Source organism: Xiphophorus couchianus, chromosome 22 (genome assembly GCF_001444195.1).
Source record: "Xiphophorus couchianus chromosome 22, X_couchianus-1.0, whole genome shotgun sequence".
Taxonomy (NCBI): domain Eukaryota; kingdom Metazoa; phylum Chordata; class Actinopteri; order Cyprinodontiformes; family Poeciliidae; genus Xiphophorus; species Xiphophorus couchianus.
Window position 1 is genome coordinate 1,505,840 of NC_040249.1, and position 17,986 is coordinate 1,523,825.

At 39.0% G+C, this 17,986-nt stretch overlaps 1 protein-coding gene across 4 annotated transcripts; it reads right to left on the bottom strand.

The window, feature by feature from the left end:
• Window positions 1-348: 348 nt before the first annotated feature.
• eno4 (enolase 4) lies at window positions 349-10,947 on the bottom strand. 4 transcript variants are annotated; one of them, XM_028007831.1, is made up of 13 exons: window positions 10,816-10,947; window positions 8,319-8,447; window positions 7,046-7,215; window positions 6,651-6,775; window positions 6,162-6,331; window positions 5,945-6,073; window positions 5,633-5,701; window positions 5,091-5,255; window positions 4,825-4,950; window positions 4,312-4,486; window positions 2,228-2,289; window positions 1,324-1,441; window positions 349-831 (listed from the first exon to the last, which is right to left on the bottom strand). In XM_028007831.1, the coding sequence occupies exons 1-13, from the start codon at window positions 10,945-10,947 to the stop codon at window positions 755-757; spliced, it is 1,647 nt and encodes a 548-aa protein (XP_027863632.1). In that variant the 3' UTR covers window positions 349-754. The 4 variants fall into 4 exon arrangements, with proteins under 4 accessions (XP_027863632.1, XP_027863633.1, XP_027863634.1 ...); XM_028007832.1 differs by lacking the exon at window positions 10,816-10,947 and adding an exon at window positions 9,718-9,878; XM_028007833.1 differs by lacking the exon at window positions 8,319-8,447.
• Window positions 10,948-17,986: the final 7,039 nt, after the last annotated feature.

Here is a 17,986-nt window from a genome sequence, read left to right on the forward strand (position 1 = left end):
AGCAGAAGAATAAATGCATCCCGACAAGACCGAGATTCACAAAGGTTGAAAGCAAATTGCTTACTTGGAAGCAAAACAGGGGATCCGCAGAACCGTGGTGGAGGGAAATCAGTGAGAGTACACTCAACCCGGAAACCACTAACACTCAACCCGGAACATGAGCGACGGAGGTTCGTCTGGTGTTTCAGGAGACAGTGGGACATCACAAAGGTGGGAAGTAAGCTGAAAGACTTTTTTTTTTTTTTTTTGCTTAAGGTCTTTCAGCTGAAACTACACAGCAGAAACTCGAGTTCAGCTGGATGAAACTCAGAAAAAAAAAGAAAGAGAAAAATCAAAGAATGCCAAAAATCACTGGAACGTTTAAAACTTTATTTTCAAATAAATGTTTTCATCTACATCACTCATAACATGTTTGATGTGCTGCAAAATAAATTCATAAATGATGTTTCCAAAGAGAACCGAACTGTTATTTTCTATCTTCACTGCACTGTTCGCTTACAGTTTATTAGCTGTTGATATGCTTGAACATTTTGTGTGGTCTTTTATTGAACACATGAATAAAGCAGATGTTTTATACTCTTGCTTTATCAGAAGTGGTTTGAACTGGGTTTCATATGTAGGCTAAAAAAAACAAAAAGCCTAAAAGAACATTTAGATTAATAGTGCTAACAAGGAAGAACAGAAAAACTGGAACTGATTAGTGTGGCACATTTTCAAGGCTTGTTTAAACAAGCAGGCCGGACTGTTGGCTGAGTCATTTGGTTTCCTCTGCTGTAGCCGGCTCTTCCTTTGGCTCTTTGCTGAAGAGCGGCGGTTCCGGTTCCTTGCAGACTGGGGACAAAGACCAAAATAACAGAAATAGCTAAAAAAAAAAGCAAATTTTTAGTAAACATACACATATGTTCTTTTTCTGTTTCTCAGTCAACTCTGAAGTCAGCAAAAAGTGTCAGGATAAACGGTAAACACTGAAAAGACAGTCCTGACTACAGCTGTCTTATGGCCTCTGATTACACTCTCATACTCAATGCTCATTAAACCTCTGGTGTCCCCGCCTGCTTTTCCAGAAATGATGAATGGGAACGTATTTGTCCTCGTGTGTAATTAAGTGGCCAATTAACAGATTCAAGGTAGAGGGGGTTCTCATTCTTCCACTCTCCCCCACATCAATACATGTTTGCATGATTCCTCACACACAGCGTCCTTTCACATCCAGCACAGAGACAGAAATGTGTTCTGAGGCTCAGACCTCACGTTTCCTTGCTTTGTGAGCGCCTCCCTCTCTGTCCAGCTAAAGAAGTCAGAGAAGAAGAGAAAAACACCTACCCAGCAGTCCTTGTTGGGCCAGTTCTTCTTCTATGGATGTTAGGCGATTGTATTTAGCCATCGTCTCAGCCCCACCCAGACCTCCCAGTTTGACATAGTCCAGCCCCAGTCCCACAGCCTGAGGGAGAAGAGAAAGTTTCAATGAGGTGCACAGGTTTTCCATCTATCCATCCGTTTACTAACACTCTTGACCCTAGTGGGGTCGCCAGGGGTGCTGGTGCCTATCTCCAGCGGTCAGCGGGCAAGAGGTGAGGTACACCCTGAACAGGAGACCAGTGTGTTCTTGTTAATGTAACCACATAGAAATCATTACTGACAAAAAAAAAAAATCTGTTCCACTTAAGGGGCCCCTAGTGGCCAAGGGGGCCCCAAACAGCCGCTTAGTTTGCTTATGTCTTGGCCCCCTTAAGAATACATTTTATTGGATCAGCCCAATGTCCTTTAAAATAATTAACCAATGAGTCATCACAGTTGATAAATGAATCATTTATTTTGTAACATTGTGACCACCTTGGGCTGGCCGTCTTCCTGAACGGCTGCAGGCCATAAAGTGGCCAAAACATTTGTAACATTGTCTTAAAAATCTCTTTGTATTATTTTGTTGTCAAATTTGACCTTTCCAAGAAGCCCATTTTTTTCCTGTTATAAGCTGTAAGACATATTCACCAATATGTGCAAAAATCAGAATTAATTCCTGAGCTCCACACAATTGCAAAAATGAATTGCCTAATGAGTGATATTCTGAGTTTTATTTACTTGAGTTATTAAACAAACGGTGAAAGGAGACTTTATGAACCTGAGCACATTAAATCAAGCTGCTGTTCAGCAGAAAGGTTACAATGACATAACATAAAGGAACATGTGACACTGAACACTGAATGACAGAGAACAGAACAGAACTTACTAAGTCTGCAAAGGATTCACTACTGCAGGATTCACTGAACATCGTATCCATCACCACTGCACCTGCAGATTAGAATTTAAAAATTCACACACAAAGGAAATAATTATTTTTTACAATCCATTGAAAACCTGTAAAGATGAAAAAAGCAGACAGAAAAAAAATTATATATATTCTATCTGGATAATATCCTCACAATAACTCATTTTGCTGGACGATGAATTGTCCCAGGAACGTATTGCAATAAACTATGATGTTGATTTGAGACCATTTTCAAGTAATACAATAGCAAGAATGGCACAATAATGCAAGGACACATTCTGAAGGACCAATAAACTTTAAACTCTAATGAACATTTCCACACTGGAGCTGGGAGACATTTGGCTTATCCAAAATAAATAAAGAAAACAACAGAAACGACAACAAGAAAAATGAACTATGAAGTCTGTGCAAACAAAATTATCTTTCAAAAAAAGGAATAGTTGAGACCAAAACACCAGACTGAAGACTTTTATCATTCAGCTTTTGGTAAACAGAGAGAGATAAAAGATAAAAACAATAAGTCAAGCAAATGAAAATTTGCGGGATTTATAGCAAATTAGTTTGCGATAAATCACACTATTCATTGATTTATTGATTACAGGCCTATCAAATAAATATATACTTAAATATGCCACACCTGCTGCTGAATCGTGAGCATCACACTTTAACATTCTTGGGGCACAGCAGCTACTATGTAAAAGGACGGACCTTCCTCCTGCTCTGCATCAAATTGTTGTGAAGCCGTGTGCTGTAACACCTCCAGCCCACTCACGTACTCAGGTTAAGTTTGACAGGCGACTAACCCGTCTGCACGTCCTGTTCAACTCGCACAGCATTTTCGCCGGTCCGAAACCAGATTGGGCTAGAATTGAGACCAGCCCAATCTCAATTCCCCTGCTTTTGACCTAAAAACTGGAACTGCTACACCAGTTAGTCCGGAACGTCCCAACCTAATCTTTTCCCTGTCTCATAACGAGAAAACTGTTCAAATAACTCTAACTTGTACTGGACCTTTTGCTTATTCTCAGCGTCCGCCTGAGCCTGAATGGACTATAAATCTAGACAATAGATTTCCCAAATTAGACAATAAATGAAATTACATGTTATGAAGTGGGAAGGTACAAAGGTACAAAGCACATGTTTTTAATGAAGAAACTTTCCTTTTTATATGTCCGAATTGATATCAACAGGTTTAATAGTTACTGTCTATAGACAAAGAATTGCATACGCAATTCAAAAAAAGCAAAGCGACCTGAAACGAAACATTTTCCAATTGCAAAAATCATAGTGATGTGGGAGGCTACGATTTCATTTTTAAGCCTCTGAATCTTCTAAGTGAGCACCCATAATCCATAAATCAAAAGACCATATTTTTATCATTGATCAGCCACACTAAGTCAAATACATTTCAGTTTGATCCTAGCTATCATGCAATGCTCATACCGAACATGCATATTGCAGCGGCAGAAAACTTTATACTTCTAACTGTAGTTTATGTTTGACTGTTATGAAATCAGATACTACTGATGTTTTTTTTTTTATAAAAATGCTTTACATGCTTTGAAAGTGGCAGCAGGCACACATGCGTTCTTAATGAAGAGCTTTGTAAACTCATTTAATTTCTAATAGAAAATTAAATGTCATTTTTAAGACCAGTTGTTTTAGATATAAAACTATTTAACTGTGTTCTAGTGAACAAAGAACACAGATGGGAACAAATGTAAAGCTAACAGAACAGTTGACAGATAAACAGCATGTTTTCGGTCATAATTTGTCTGCACACACGCCCACAATATGTTATTCTATCTTGATAGGGTCTTTGCATTGACTTCCATTCATTTTCTACAGCTTAACCCTAACCCTAAACCCAACCATCACAGACCTTACCTCTAACCCTGCAACAGCATTTCCCCTCGTGGGGATCAATAAAACGTCCCCAAAAGAGCAATGGTTCCCACAACCCCACATTGTAGACAGAAATAGGTTCCCATTAGGATATAAAAACCTGGTATACACACACACACGCAACACCTCCCACCTAGTACCTTGGTAGGAGACTGTAGCATGGATGATGTCGCTGACCGTTGTCTCGTTGGCATGTCTGAAGACATAACCACTGACGCCTGGCAGGACTGGATCCTGTGGTTTGTGTGTGATGTCAGACAGCAGTGAACATGAAATCCCAATCCTACTGCTGAGTTTCTCCCATTGCTCTGCCTCCTAACAGAAGACACATTGAAGCAGTCTTAGACAAGAATCAGGTCGCATGTTTGAAGAACTGTTCAGAACTAAACGGTAATTAATAAACATGAAAGCCAGATCTGCACAGCAAAAAAAACCAAAAAAAAAAACGCACGTCAGCAAAAACGATCACTATGAATGAAAGACAGATTTGTGTGAAACAAATGACCTTCTGAATGTTATTGTGAGTTATTGATGTTGTGCGTGCATTTTCTGTTTCATATACCCTCTAACAAAAAGTTTGGGATATTGGGCAGAAGTATAAAAACAATAATAGCAAACAAATTAGGAAATAACTTCAGATGCTTTGAACTCACTTCTCTCCTGAAGGGATCGATTATGGCCACCACTGCCGGGTATTTGCTGGTGAGGTTGAGATACACCTCAATCAATTCATCCGGAGACTTCAGGCCTCCTGTCGCTACTTCATACTTTCCCTTAGACTGAAGCAAAGCAGATACAATAAACAGGCCATTTATTTAATTGACCTGTGTCCACATAACAAATGACTGAAAAAAAAATAAGTACCCCCAACACAATGGTAGTATTACTATTGCAGTTGGAAAATCTTTGGCTGACTTACATAGTCCATAAGTTTCGGGGCAGCACAGTTCAGAGCCAAAAAGACATCGACTCCCAGAGGCACTTTAAGGTTCCTGCAGGCGTCAGTGATGAGATCTAGAGGCTGTTCCAGCCGATCGCAACTCGCTCTGAGCACGCCGTGGTCCGACACCGAGGACAGGGTGATCTTGGAGCATTCACATAATCAGACAGCTTTGATGTAAAACGTTTTGACATATCCAGCAGTGGATGACACTAACATACCTATTTAAAAATTGGTTTTGTGCAAAAACAGCTTAGCTTAAGCTACCGTGTGAATGGCAAGTACAGTGTGCATACATAATAAATTAAATCAAACAATTCTAAGGTTTGGAAAACTAAGACAACATCCCTCAGCTAGGTGATGTGCAGGAAGCGTTGAACATCTTTTCAGGCCTTTGTGCTTTCTCTGTCATCCTGCATTATATTAATCTGAAAATCCCCCATGAAGTGCTCTTTCATGTACAAACCTTTTACAGAAACTTCAAGTAAAAAACATACAATTTATGCAGCAGTGTCTCTCACCCCGCCTTTTCCTGACGTGCTCATCAGTCTTATCATCTCCTTCTGCAACTCAAAGGCCAAGGTGACACTCTGTTGAGGACATTTACAGCTTTGTGACTTTTAAAAAATGGTGTCGGGGAAATGTGACAAACGTAGTAAAATATAGAACATCCACAGCTGTCCCTATGCAAAAATTCTGACAAATAAAATGAAGCAATGGGGCAATCACGAAAAAATGACCTTAGAAACAGCAAACCAGTCCATGACAACTGTCAACTCATTGCTGTCGGTAATGGATAAAAAAGGCAAAATATTGGTAGAGAAGATCAATACCTGTTTGACTGGATGCCCCACTTTGGAGATGAGAATAATTTCTTCCAGTAAGCAGAGTTTTCCAGGGGATTTCTTCCCACAGCTGAGCAGAGTTATCCAGGGTACAGGGACATGAAAATGTGCCGGTTCCTTAGGCAAAATGAGTTCAACCTTTTGAATGATTTCAATGTTCTGTAAAAATATCTGTAAAATATTTGTATTTCTGCTTTAGTCAAACCTTTTGATTCTTCAGAGCTGATATATATTTGTAAAGAGGCATTCCCTTTATTTCTGCCCCACATTTAGCTACAGCCAGGGACACTGAGCCAACAGCCATGCCTTCCAGCAGAACTGGCTCTGGCAGCTCTGGTGGAGGAAATAGCTTCTCGTCAACAATGGTCTTTTTGCCTGTCATGTAAAGAAAAAGATGAAAAGTTAGATTTTTTCCCCCTGAAACTAAACATGTCAAGAGTTAGATACGCATCTTGGAGTCCTAGATATAAGCTTTAATATTTTTAGTCATTCTTGAGGGGTGCTTCCACCAAAGGGGTTCAAGTACTTTTAAGATGGGTCAACCATTGGCAAAACATCCAAGGAGAACATCCAAGGAGATTTCAGAAATTCCTAAAATTGGGCTGAGAATTGTCCAACCAAGGCATTATTAAAACCCGGAAGTATAGCAGGAAACCAGCATTTCTGAGACAGGGTTACGGCGAGTAACATTTACCTTTACTCTTCTTTTCTTTTGCTGGCGTTACTGGCACGAGAGTCACGGCTTCGAGCTCCTTGGCTTCAGCCTTCAGCTTGTCACGCCTTGCTTTCTCGTCCTCACGGTAGGACGTGAAGAAATCGCTGCCAGGAATAACACAAATTAAAATGTTGGCGTCAATCAAAACACGACATTTCTAAAACATCTCAGAAGCTCTGCGTAGGACTCAGCAGCATTAAAGCAGAGATGTTGTGGACTGCAATAGACAGAATCCAAATTAGCTTTTTAAAACTCCCATTCGCTGTTATCAGGACCGCACTAAAGCCCTCGATCGACCCCCCTCTTTTGCATCTGGTTATAGACCCCTAAAGATGCCTCCTGCATTTGTTACATTAGTTGTCATTTGTCATTACCCCAGCATTTGATCAATTTCAGATTGATCACATGGGTTTTGGTCCAGTAGCAGTCTCCTGAACGGTTCATGTATCCACTGAAGAGCAGTCTCCACACAATCAGAGCTCCTCTGACTCTCTTCAGCTCCCACTGGTGCAAAGGTACTGGCGACAGCTGCTGATGACATGTGCTGTAGAAGAGAATGAACTAGTTTAGTAAACAGAATTATGTATCTGTTTGATAGTTTTTGGTATTTTAAATAGTACAAATAATAACGGAACGGTCGTGCTGCCCTTAACATCTAGTTATACATAAATACAATTCATTTCACAGCTGTTCCGGAGATTACCTATGGATGCATAGCTTAGTGAAGAAAGTGGAAAAAATAAAAATAGCAATAAAATGTTATTAGTGCTCAAAAGTTTGAATCGCCAGTAGTCTCAGCTCTGCTCGGCATTCATCAAGAATGCAAAAACACAACGCAGAGAACAATTTATGTCCTAATCTGATCTTCGTGACACAACCCCTTTACTTTAACCATTCTTTTGAACAGTATGGGCTATGATACTGTTCAAAACATAAGCTGTTGTGGCATTTTGTCGGAATGGAAACCTTCGTAGCGGTCTCTCTGTGTGCAGCAGCTGGAGAAGGGCTCGGCTCGGCCAGGGCACCATGTGTGGCGCTGCGATTCCTCTTCTCCCAGGACAGCTGAAGCCAGCCTCAGACTCATTTTCAGTTGGGATATTAGTCGCCAGATGCCCAAAACGGTAGAGTGGTAGATGTAGCTTGGATCCAAAGCTTTTTTCAAAGATGAAGTCTTTTACTTGGCGAGTAGGGAAGAGGATTTTAATGTGTGTCTCCCCAATGAAGTAATGACGCACCAAATAGGGAGAAAGTATTTTTTTTTTATCTCAGTCATCTTACACCTTGATTTTGCTTTGACACTCTTTCTTCCCTAGTTTAAGATTTTTAAAAATAAAAAGGAAAAAACGAAAGAGAGGTTAATAGAGTGTATTCTGGAATTCAATTCCACCACTCTTTTCTGTCCTTTATGGCCGGCCTCAACAATATCCTGCTGTGATTAAAACATTAGCAGATTTTAGCCTAAATAAATTTACTGAATGTAGGGAAAAAAAGGGAAATTAAGACTGCAATTTGGGATTAATGGGATCAATGGAACAAAGAATAGTGAGATATTATAATTTTGTGACATATTAAAATAATCTAACCTTGTGATCATTTGACAACCAACTTGTTCTTCATCTGTGTGGATGACGTCTGAATTGCTTTTACCTTTTCTTTGTTACAGACGATGCAGAAAACCTCTGCCTCAACAATAAGCTGTCCATTTCCTAAAAAAACGGCTCTTCCTCTCAGATCACTGATCTTCGGTGGTGTAGACAGTTTCAAAAGGCAATCAGCCTGAAGGAAAAATATTTGTTTTAACAAAAGTCACCCAAGAACAATGCACAAAAATGTCATACTCAAAAACAGTTGCTTATTTCTAAAGATTAAAAACACAGAGAAAAAAAATCGTTCTCAATTCTAATACTCTCAGATATTGTGTAATATTCACAACGTTGGAACAACACAACAAAATATGGCTTGATTTTTTTTTTTTTTTTTTTAAGGTTACTAATTCTGATAATCCGACGAGAGGGTGTTGCAAAAAATGTTTAAATTGCATCTACTGTTTTTTTTTTTTTTTTTCCAAATTACAAAACTTAAAACAATATTTATATAAAGCATTTAAGATTCCAGTTTCATGTTGTAAAAATCTTTAGTGTTAGTCTGACTATGGCCACATAGTTTTAAAGTCTCTCTTCCTACTGTAGTTTTTGTTTCCATGCTAGCATAACAACTGTATTCAGTTTTGGAGAAAGTCTAGTACATTTCTAAAGACAAGAACGAAAAATCCAGAAACCTTTTGTTTCTGCGTTGACAGAGACAACCTCAGAACAGAGCTGAAGAGCGAGTACATACTTCTACTTAAAAATACTTATCCCACACCATTTTTGCATGTTTTCAATAGAAAAGAAATGTTTGGGGTTTGTTTTTTTTGGAAACATGTCATAAGGTCATTTGCTGCTGAGTATTTCTGAAACAGAGAACAGCAGATATTGTAATGTGTAATATTACATGTTGTACTGTAATTTTTATGGTAAAATTCTGGTAACAACAGCTACTGGCAATCTACCGTAAAGTTTTTATTTTGTTTTGGGGTTGTTGTTGTTTTTTTTTAACAATAAAACGTCAATATATCATACCGTCCTGCCGTGTTTTTCACTTACGTAGAGTAAATCTTTACGGTATATGTGTTGGTTTTTTATAGTAAGTTGCATAGAAAAGTTTACAGAAATTTCGGAAACATTTTACGGGAGCAGGCATTCGGTTTTCATACCGATACAGCAATTTTTGTAGGCGTGAGGGCGATTTCAAAAATATGTCGGGGGTCAAAAATTCGCTTCGTTTCTTGGTGTCAGTTACATCAGTTACACTGGCAGCCATCCCCCATGTAATGCTATGGCAGGCCCCGATAATAGAAATACTTGGTAATTAAACATATTTAGAATAACTCATATAGTGGTGTGCGTTTATCTCCGATTAATTGGCTTTATAATCGGATGGTTTAACCGTAACGGGTGAGTTGTGACTGTTTACCCCTTCAGTGGGGAGAAACAAAATAACCTACCATATAGCCATAAACGTCTGCGGGCTGCCGGAAGAAGAGCTCATTCACAATCCTCTCTAATGTCGCCGAAATTCCTTTCTTGTCTAAAAACTCGGCAGCCGCGATTCTCCTTCTGTGTAAGTCCATCTTCTCCGGGCAAGGGCTGCTTAACGTCGATGTATATATATATATATATATTGTCCAACGGCTCCCTCCCAACGTGCACAAACACACAAATTCGACCGTTACAATGGTTTTAATGTTGTGCGTTACCATGGAAACATAATGCACAGGTGACGACGGGCGCGTGGAGTGCTGTGATCGTTTTTCTTTCTTTTTTTTTTTTTTTTTTTTTGAGTCAACGGGGTCAATCATCATTCACAGCAAACTGCAGGTTGTGAATAAGTTACACTCATTATTCTGCTGTCTCATACTCTATCCAGCGTCACACATCCAGTAAATATTAAGACAACAAGAAATTGTTTCTTTAAAAACTAAAGAATTACTCATAATCTATATTGTTGTTTAATTTGGACTTATTTTCTTTATAACTTTCCATATTGAAATTACACTTCCTTGTGTGTTGTACTGTAATTTTTATGGTAAAATTCTGGTAACAACAGCTACTGGTAATTAACCATAAAGTTTTTTATTTTATTTTGTTTTGTTTTCTTGTTTTTTTACAATAAAATGTCAATATATCATACCGTCCTGCCGTGTTTTTCACTTACGTAGAGTAAATCTTTACGGTATACGTGTTGCTTTTTATAGTAAGTTGCATAGAAAAGTTTACAGAAATTTCGGAAACATTTTACGGGAGCAGGCATTCGGTTTTCATACCGATACAGCAATTTTTGTAGGCGTGAGGGCGATTTCAAAAATATGTCGGGGGTCAAAAGTTCGCTTCGTTTCTTGGTGTCAGTTACATCAGTTACACTGGCAGCCATTCCCCATGTAATGCTATGGCAGGCCCCGATAATAGAAATACTTGGTAATTAAACATATTTAGAATAACTCATATAGTATCTCCGATTAATTGGCTTTATAATCGGATGGTTTAACCGTAACGGTGAGTTGTGACTGTTTACCCCTTCAGTGGGGAGAAACAAAATAACCTACCAGGTAGCCATGAATGTCCGGGGGCTGATGGACGAAGTACTCATTCAGAAGCCTCTGTAATGTCGCCGGAACTCCGTTCCTCCGGAAATACTCGGCAGCCGCCATTCTCATTTTGTTATAGTCCATCTTCATTGTCCAACCGGCTCCCTCCCAACGTGCACAAACACACAAATTCGACAGTTACAACGGTTTTAATGTTGTGCGTTACCATGGAAACATAATGCACAGGTGACGACTGGCGCGTGGGAAGTCGAAGTCGAGTGCTGCGATCGTTTTTCTTTCTTTTTTTTTTTTTTTTTTTTTTTGAGTCAACGGGGTCAATCATCATTCACAGCAAACTGTAGGTTTGTTTATGAGCCGTGACAAACATAAACAATGACGTTACAAGTTACACTCATTATTCTGCTGTCTCATACTCTGTCCAGCGTCACACATCCAGTAAATATTAAGACAGCTGAATGTCAGAAAGCTTTGACATGTCACAAGTTGTATTCAGCTTCTTTAGTCATAGTTTCACTGACATCTGCTCAATCTGCTGGCTGAATTTAGTTTTGTTCATCCATTTAAAATAGTAATCCAATACCTTTGTGTGACAGTGCGGTGCATACGAATCACAACAAACAAAAAAAAAGAGAGAATGAATTTAGGGAATATTTCTGGAATAAGGACGCAATGCGCGTGGCTTGGAAGGCCTTAACCTCGATTGCTTTTCATTACGGCCGGTGTCAACCCATTACAGTCGGCTGTGATTGCTCTGATGCACATCCAACTTCATCACTGATCCCTGCAAGGCCGCGAGGGTCGGCCAGAATTCCTCCCATTGTTAGTGATTGTCAACATTCTGCAGGGCCAATAAAAGAACGTGTTTACAAAGGCGGAAGAAGAATGTTCCGGAAATGTCTTGTTTTCTTCCCTTTCTTGCTGCCAAATCAAGGCTTTAAAAGCAAATGAAATAGAAACATGCTAATATTTTACTATTATTATTATTATTATTATTATTATTATTATTATTATTATTATTATTATTATTATTATTATAACACTTTATTTGATGGACGACACTGTCATAAACACGACAACAACAGTCATGAACATGAAGACACGTTTCCCTTTTAGTGCATAGTTGTATTACAGGTTGTATTAAAAGTCCATTAAATGTGTGAACTTTGCATTAAAAGTGTCAACTTTGCATTAAAAGTATCATCATTTACCGAATGACACTTGACAACAGTCATAAACATTCATAAAGACTCTTTCATCGTCATAACGGATGATGTCATGTTTATGTCAGGTCATGTGCACACCTCGTCAAATAAAGTGTTATCATTATTATTACTACTATTATTGTTGTTATTATTATTGTTGTTATTATTATTTTTTTATTAATTAAACGCCTATTCTTGATTTCTTATTCCGTTGAATAGAAAGGCCTGGGCAGTTTTCTCGCACCCTAAAGCTGTCCAGCGGAAGCGGAAGTCGTTGCTTTAAATTTGACATTTTCTGTCGGGAATAATTTGGCCACGTCATCACGGGACGTCCCTTCTACTATTTGATCGCAAAAAAATAAAAGAAAAGAAAAAAAATCTCTTGTATTTTTATTTATTTATTTATTTATTTATTTTAAATCAGACCTACCTAAAGGCTCTCATTTTAGAACACATATATTTTTGTGGAATTCTGAGAATGTTTTTTTTAATTATTTTTATTTTATTTTATTTTTTACTTTGATCATGTTATTTCCAAAGAGCTGTTGACTGATCAACGCTGGACTGATTGCGGCAAAACGCTCCGCTGACCGGTCCAACCACCACCCCCACATCTCCTTCCTCCGCAGTCCGAACTGCTGCCTGCTGTGCTTCGGCTCTGTGTGCGGTGAGCCACGGTGATCTGACATGGAGAAAAACTTGTTATTATTATTATTATTATTATTATTATTATTATTATTATTATTATTATTATTATTATTATTATTTAGTAGTTTAGGAGTTTATTTAAAAGATTTCCCATCAAGAAACCCCGGGTCCTACGATGCTGTAGGACTAGTTTTAAGCTCTAACTGTTCCCTCTGACGCCAGGATGACTTTTAGCCGCAGTTTCGTGTCCAGGCTGCTGTCAGCAGTGTGTAAGTGATGACAGCACCTCGTGTCGTCAGCCTTTTGTTGTTGTGCCACGCTGCTCACTCAGACACACAAACACACTTCAGGTAATCCAGACTGAAGAAGCAAATTACGCAGTGGCTTTTTAATGGTCGATATTTAAAGCATAAGGGATTTCTTTATTTTATTTTTACCCCCTACTTCCCCTTTCTTCTTTTTTTTTTTTTTTTTTTTTTGTAGGATTTTGGTTCAGCCTGTGTAAATCAATAAAGAATTATTATAATTATTATAGTAATAATAATGTGTCAATGCAGTTTATTTTATTTTATTTATTTACTTGTTTATTGTACTGCATCCACACAGGCACACACACCAAACAAAACATAACCAGTAAAGAAATAGATGAAAGGTGAACGTTTCTCCACAAATTCAAACACAGTGCTTTACTGTTTTAACTTTCAGTTTTCATTGAAGAAGTTGTTCTGGTTTTGTGGGGGGGGCCCCTCTGGCTGGCTGGCTGGTCAGAGGGCCCACAAGCCCCCCTGTGCTCCAGGGTGGCCAACGGTTACAACGCAGGAAATCAAGCATGTGTGAGGGAACTGGTGACCAAATTGGACTCTTTGTGTCTCTGTTGTGTGGCTCAAAAGGAAGAAACAAATAATAGGATGTGCTACACCGGGGAAAGACAGAAGTGCAGATGTTCACCACAAACTCTTTGTACAAAGCCCATCCTTCCAGACTAAATCTCATCTGAAACCATTTCCATTCACATATGACATTCAGAATGTCTGACTGAATACACATTTTTAATGCCATGCTGTTTGTTTTAGAACATGTGCCAACTAAAAGCCCAAAATACGAACATCAAACTGTATTTCGGCATCCAGTTTATAGCTCTTGGGTCCATGTGGGATTTGGAGAAGCCACATCATTCTCCTCTCCTCCTTCTTCAAGTCTGACTTTCAGCTTTCCTCTCTTAATCTACTTTCTTTCTAAATATGGCAGAGATTCACACAAAGGAAGTCAGGAGCTCATGTTCTAACACAGCTTATATTTTACAACACGCCGCACAGACAGGGAGCCCGGCAAGGAGCCGCAACCTCAGGCGGCTCATAACAGAAAGTAAAATCCAGTCAGGAAACTCCACATTCAAGCTGTGATTCTTAAAGAAAGACTAGCTTTTATTTAAAGCCCAGGTTAGTCCTGTACTTTCTCCAGCAACATCTGAGGTTACAATAGAGCTGTCATTCCTTTTGCTGTGTGTGCGTGTGTGTGTGTGTGTGTGTGTTTTCCTTCTTTTTTTCCCTCCAGCTGGAAACTAGGGTGCCTATAGGCTTTTAAAAAAAATGGAGCAGCTGCAAAGAAAATGATTCACGTGTGATGACCAGTTTGGTCTAAGTGACTCAAATGGCATATAAATTGGGCTGTATGAAAAGTGTCTAGAACTAATTTGTCACAGGACAAACTATGAGCATCTTTTTGTTAGAGTGCTGCTGCCCGTTGTAAGGATCCACTAGGAGTCCTTGAGGGGTTTTAGGGATCCTTAGAGCGGCTTTGTGTTGGGTGTCCTGGCTAAATAGGGAACAATTCACTGTTGCTGTTATTCTCTCTTTTCAGATATTTGGATTTGGAGATTGGACCTTTTTTTTTTCCTCAAAAAAAAAAATCTCTCACAAAGACTCTGGTGTGTATTTTTATTTTATTTTTTTTTTTTTGAAGATAAAAAATAAACTAAATGTTTTGGGGTACGTTAAATGGAAAGAGAAATACAAGAGAGAGAAAAATTCTTACACCACACAAACAACAACAATAAAAACCCCCTGTTCGTTGGGTCACTGTTAATTTGTATGTCCGTGTTTAACCTTCTATGTGCAGGGAGGTTCTGCTCAATGTTCCTCCTGCCAGGCAGACCCCCGGCGACCACCTGTTGCTGTCTGTCCCTTCACAGAAGCTTTTCAGGGTTCAGCAGGCGACTCATCCTGGCGCGGCGCGGCGCAATGGTGTTTATGTCATTCAAATGAATCCGAGTTGCAATTGTTGGGAGTGGTGACGTTTCGCAGCTCGTTCAGGGTCTCCACAGGTCACATAAATAAAAGTAGCCTCTGGCCTAATTAGGATGTCTTTGTTTTTGCTTTTCTTTTTTTTTTTTTTTTCTCCCTTTCAGCTTAAAAAGCAGTTGTTGCATCCAGGTCTCCTCATGGCCACCACCATCTCTAATTGCATCTAATTAAAATCCCCCTAATCGTGTTTTCAAACTTGACCAGGTGTGGTTTGAATGGAAGCGCTGGTGGGCTTTGGAGCACGCTCCTGCGAGGTTTATCAAGAAAAAGAATCGCCTGTGACGATGATGCAGAATGCTCGGAGGAAACCAAACATCGACGCCTCACTGCTTGTTTGCTTGCGTGTGTGTGTGTGTGTGTGTGTGTGTGTGTGTGTGTGTGTGTGTGTGCGCGTTTGCGTGTGTGTTTGGTTCAGCACTGAACTTGTGACTGCGTCATCCAATGTGAAAACATCCTTAATGATCTGCTTAGCTAAATCACATCAATCTAAAACTCTTAATAAAAAAAACACAATTAATTTAATGGATATTATAACAAACGTCCATAGAGTTAAAACAGATGACTTTTTGCATTTTTTTTAATTAAATACATATGATGACGTCCAAAGATACTTTAGACATATTAATCTTTATTTTAACCCTGTCTGTTTTATTTCACAATTGAATATTTTAGATTATGACCTGTCCAGGGTGTAACCCGCCTCTCGCCCCGAACGTTAGCTGGAGATAGACACCAGCATCCCTCCTGACCCCACTAAGGGACAAGGGTGTAAGGAAAGGGATGGATGGACGAGTGGACATTTTAGATTATACATGGGGAAGATTATTGACAGAATATCTTTTTAATTTGTTGTAAGAAAAGTGCAATATTTTCTATCAACAAATTAAAAAGATATTCTACCAATAATCGTCCCCATGGATAATCCATCATATTTCAGCATGTAGTTTAAGGATGTTTTTAATCTTTCCTTCTTCTTCTATTGCTGTGCCTTTAAAATTGATTATATTAATTATTAATGGCGTTATTCATATTAGCCAATTACTAATAAATATTCTGCACCAATATTAACACTGTATCGACCTTTCAGATTGGAAAGTGATCCAAGTTACTGCTGTTTTATCAGGCAACAGTTGGCTGAAAAATCAAACGACCTGTTGATTTCAAGCTTTCAACCTAAAACACTTATTAGGTTTATATTGCACTTTTTTTTTTTTTCATCTCTTCATGAATCCAGACTTTCAAGCTCCATAGCATGAACGTCTACTGAGCTTTCAGTAGACTTTTTTCTAAGACTTAGAAATGGGCAGTCTGCCAGTAACACCATTCTAAGTGTTTGGAGGATTTAAACTGGCCGATGGCCAAGACTCGTCAGATTCTTCCTCTCTACTGGTTAACGACACTCACAAGAACCCGTCCTTTAGCAGAATTGGTGGGATTATCACAATCTATGTTAACAAATGTATATGTGTGCATGAAACACAGAATTTTGCTCTAATGAGAAACTGAACCGAATCAAAAAATACTGTCTGTGAAATTCTTAACTTATGGGTTTACAAATGTGTGAAGTGACAAAAGGATATTTGTAGAGACGAAATTAATTTTACAACAATATGTAGCCTTCTAACATAATGATTTTTACCTGTAAGGATTTCTTTGTCTGAGCTTAAATTTAATAACGGTGGAAGCCAACAGTTATGTATCTGTACTGCCCTCTAGTGACCCTCGTGGTGTACTTCATTTTTGCTCCTATCATCAATTTACACGAACATGTAGTCAAAAAGCACCACTTCTAAAGACTTTACAACTACCCGAAAAATTATTTTGTAAGATATTTAAAAAAAAAATGTAGATTTATATGACTGAGTCACAATGTGGTAAAATATCTAAACTGCTAAGTACTGATGTACTGTAATTGCTTAAATTTCTGTACAAGATGCTGTTAATATTTGAAATTCATGAATAAATTAAATGGTAGATTTTTAATTTTTGTGTTTAAATGAGTGGTATATCAAATTCTAAAATCCTGATTAAAAGTGTGTTTCTTTTTTTATGTTCCACAATGACTCAGGCCAAATAATTGTTGTCATCTTGGAAAAAGAAAATAATCCATATTCATCTCTACATAAGAAAAAGTATTGTGTATGTTGTGTTCTGGTCACAACGGCAGATAACATGTGTAATACTGACTAGTTATTAGACAGGACAAGTTTTTGTTTTTACAAAGAAAAACGTGTGTAGCAATGGCTCTCACTATTACGTTCAGCCTGATCCTGACAAGACGAAGGAGATGATCGTCGACTTCAGGAAGAACCGGCCCAACCACGCTCCACTGCTCATCAACAGCTCGGCTGTGGAGGTGGTCAGCAGCACCAAATTCCTGGGGGTGCACATCACTAACGACCTCACCTGGACTGTGAACACCACGTCTCTGGCCAAGAGGGCACAGAAACGTTTGTATTTCCTGCGGAGGATGAGAAGAGCACACCTGCCCCCGCCCATCCTCAAGACGTTCTACAGAAGCACCATAGAGAGCATTCTGACCAGCTGCCTCTCTGTGTGGTGTGGAAGCTGCAGCGCCTCCGACTGGAAGAACGTGAGGAGAGTGGTGCGGACAGCAGAAAGGATCATCGGGGCCCCCCTTCCCTCCATCCAGGACATTTCATCCCAGCGCTGCGTGTCCCGAGGCCGAAACATCATCAGTGACCCCTCACACCCCCACCATGGACTGTTCTCCCTGCTGCCCTCTGGAAAGAGGTTCTGCAGCATCCGGTGCAGGTCCACCAGGTTCCGAAACAGCTTTTTCCCACTTGCCATCAGACTGCTGAACTCTTAACTGGACTGCACTTAAAATCTGGTCTCCACTTTATACCTTGCACACGTACAGAGCTAAATAACTTATATTTTACTGTCATTCCTGCACTTTATATTCTATATTTATATTTATATTCATATTTTATACTGTATTTTATTTTATTCTGGAGTAACCTCACAACATTGAAAGCTCAAAACATTGTC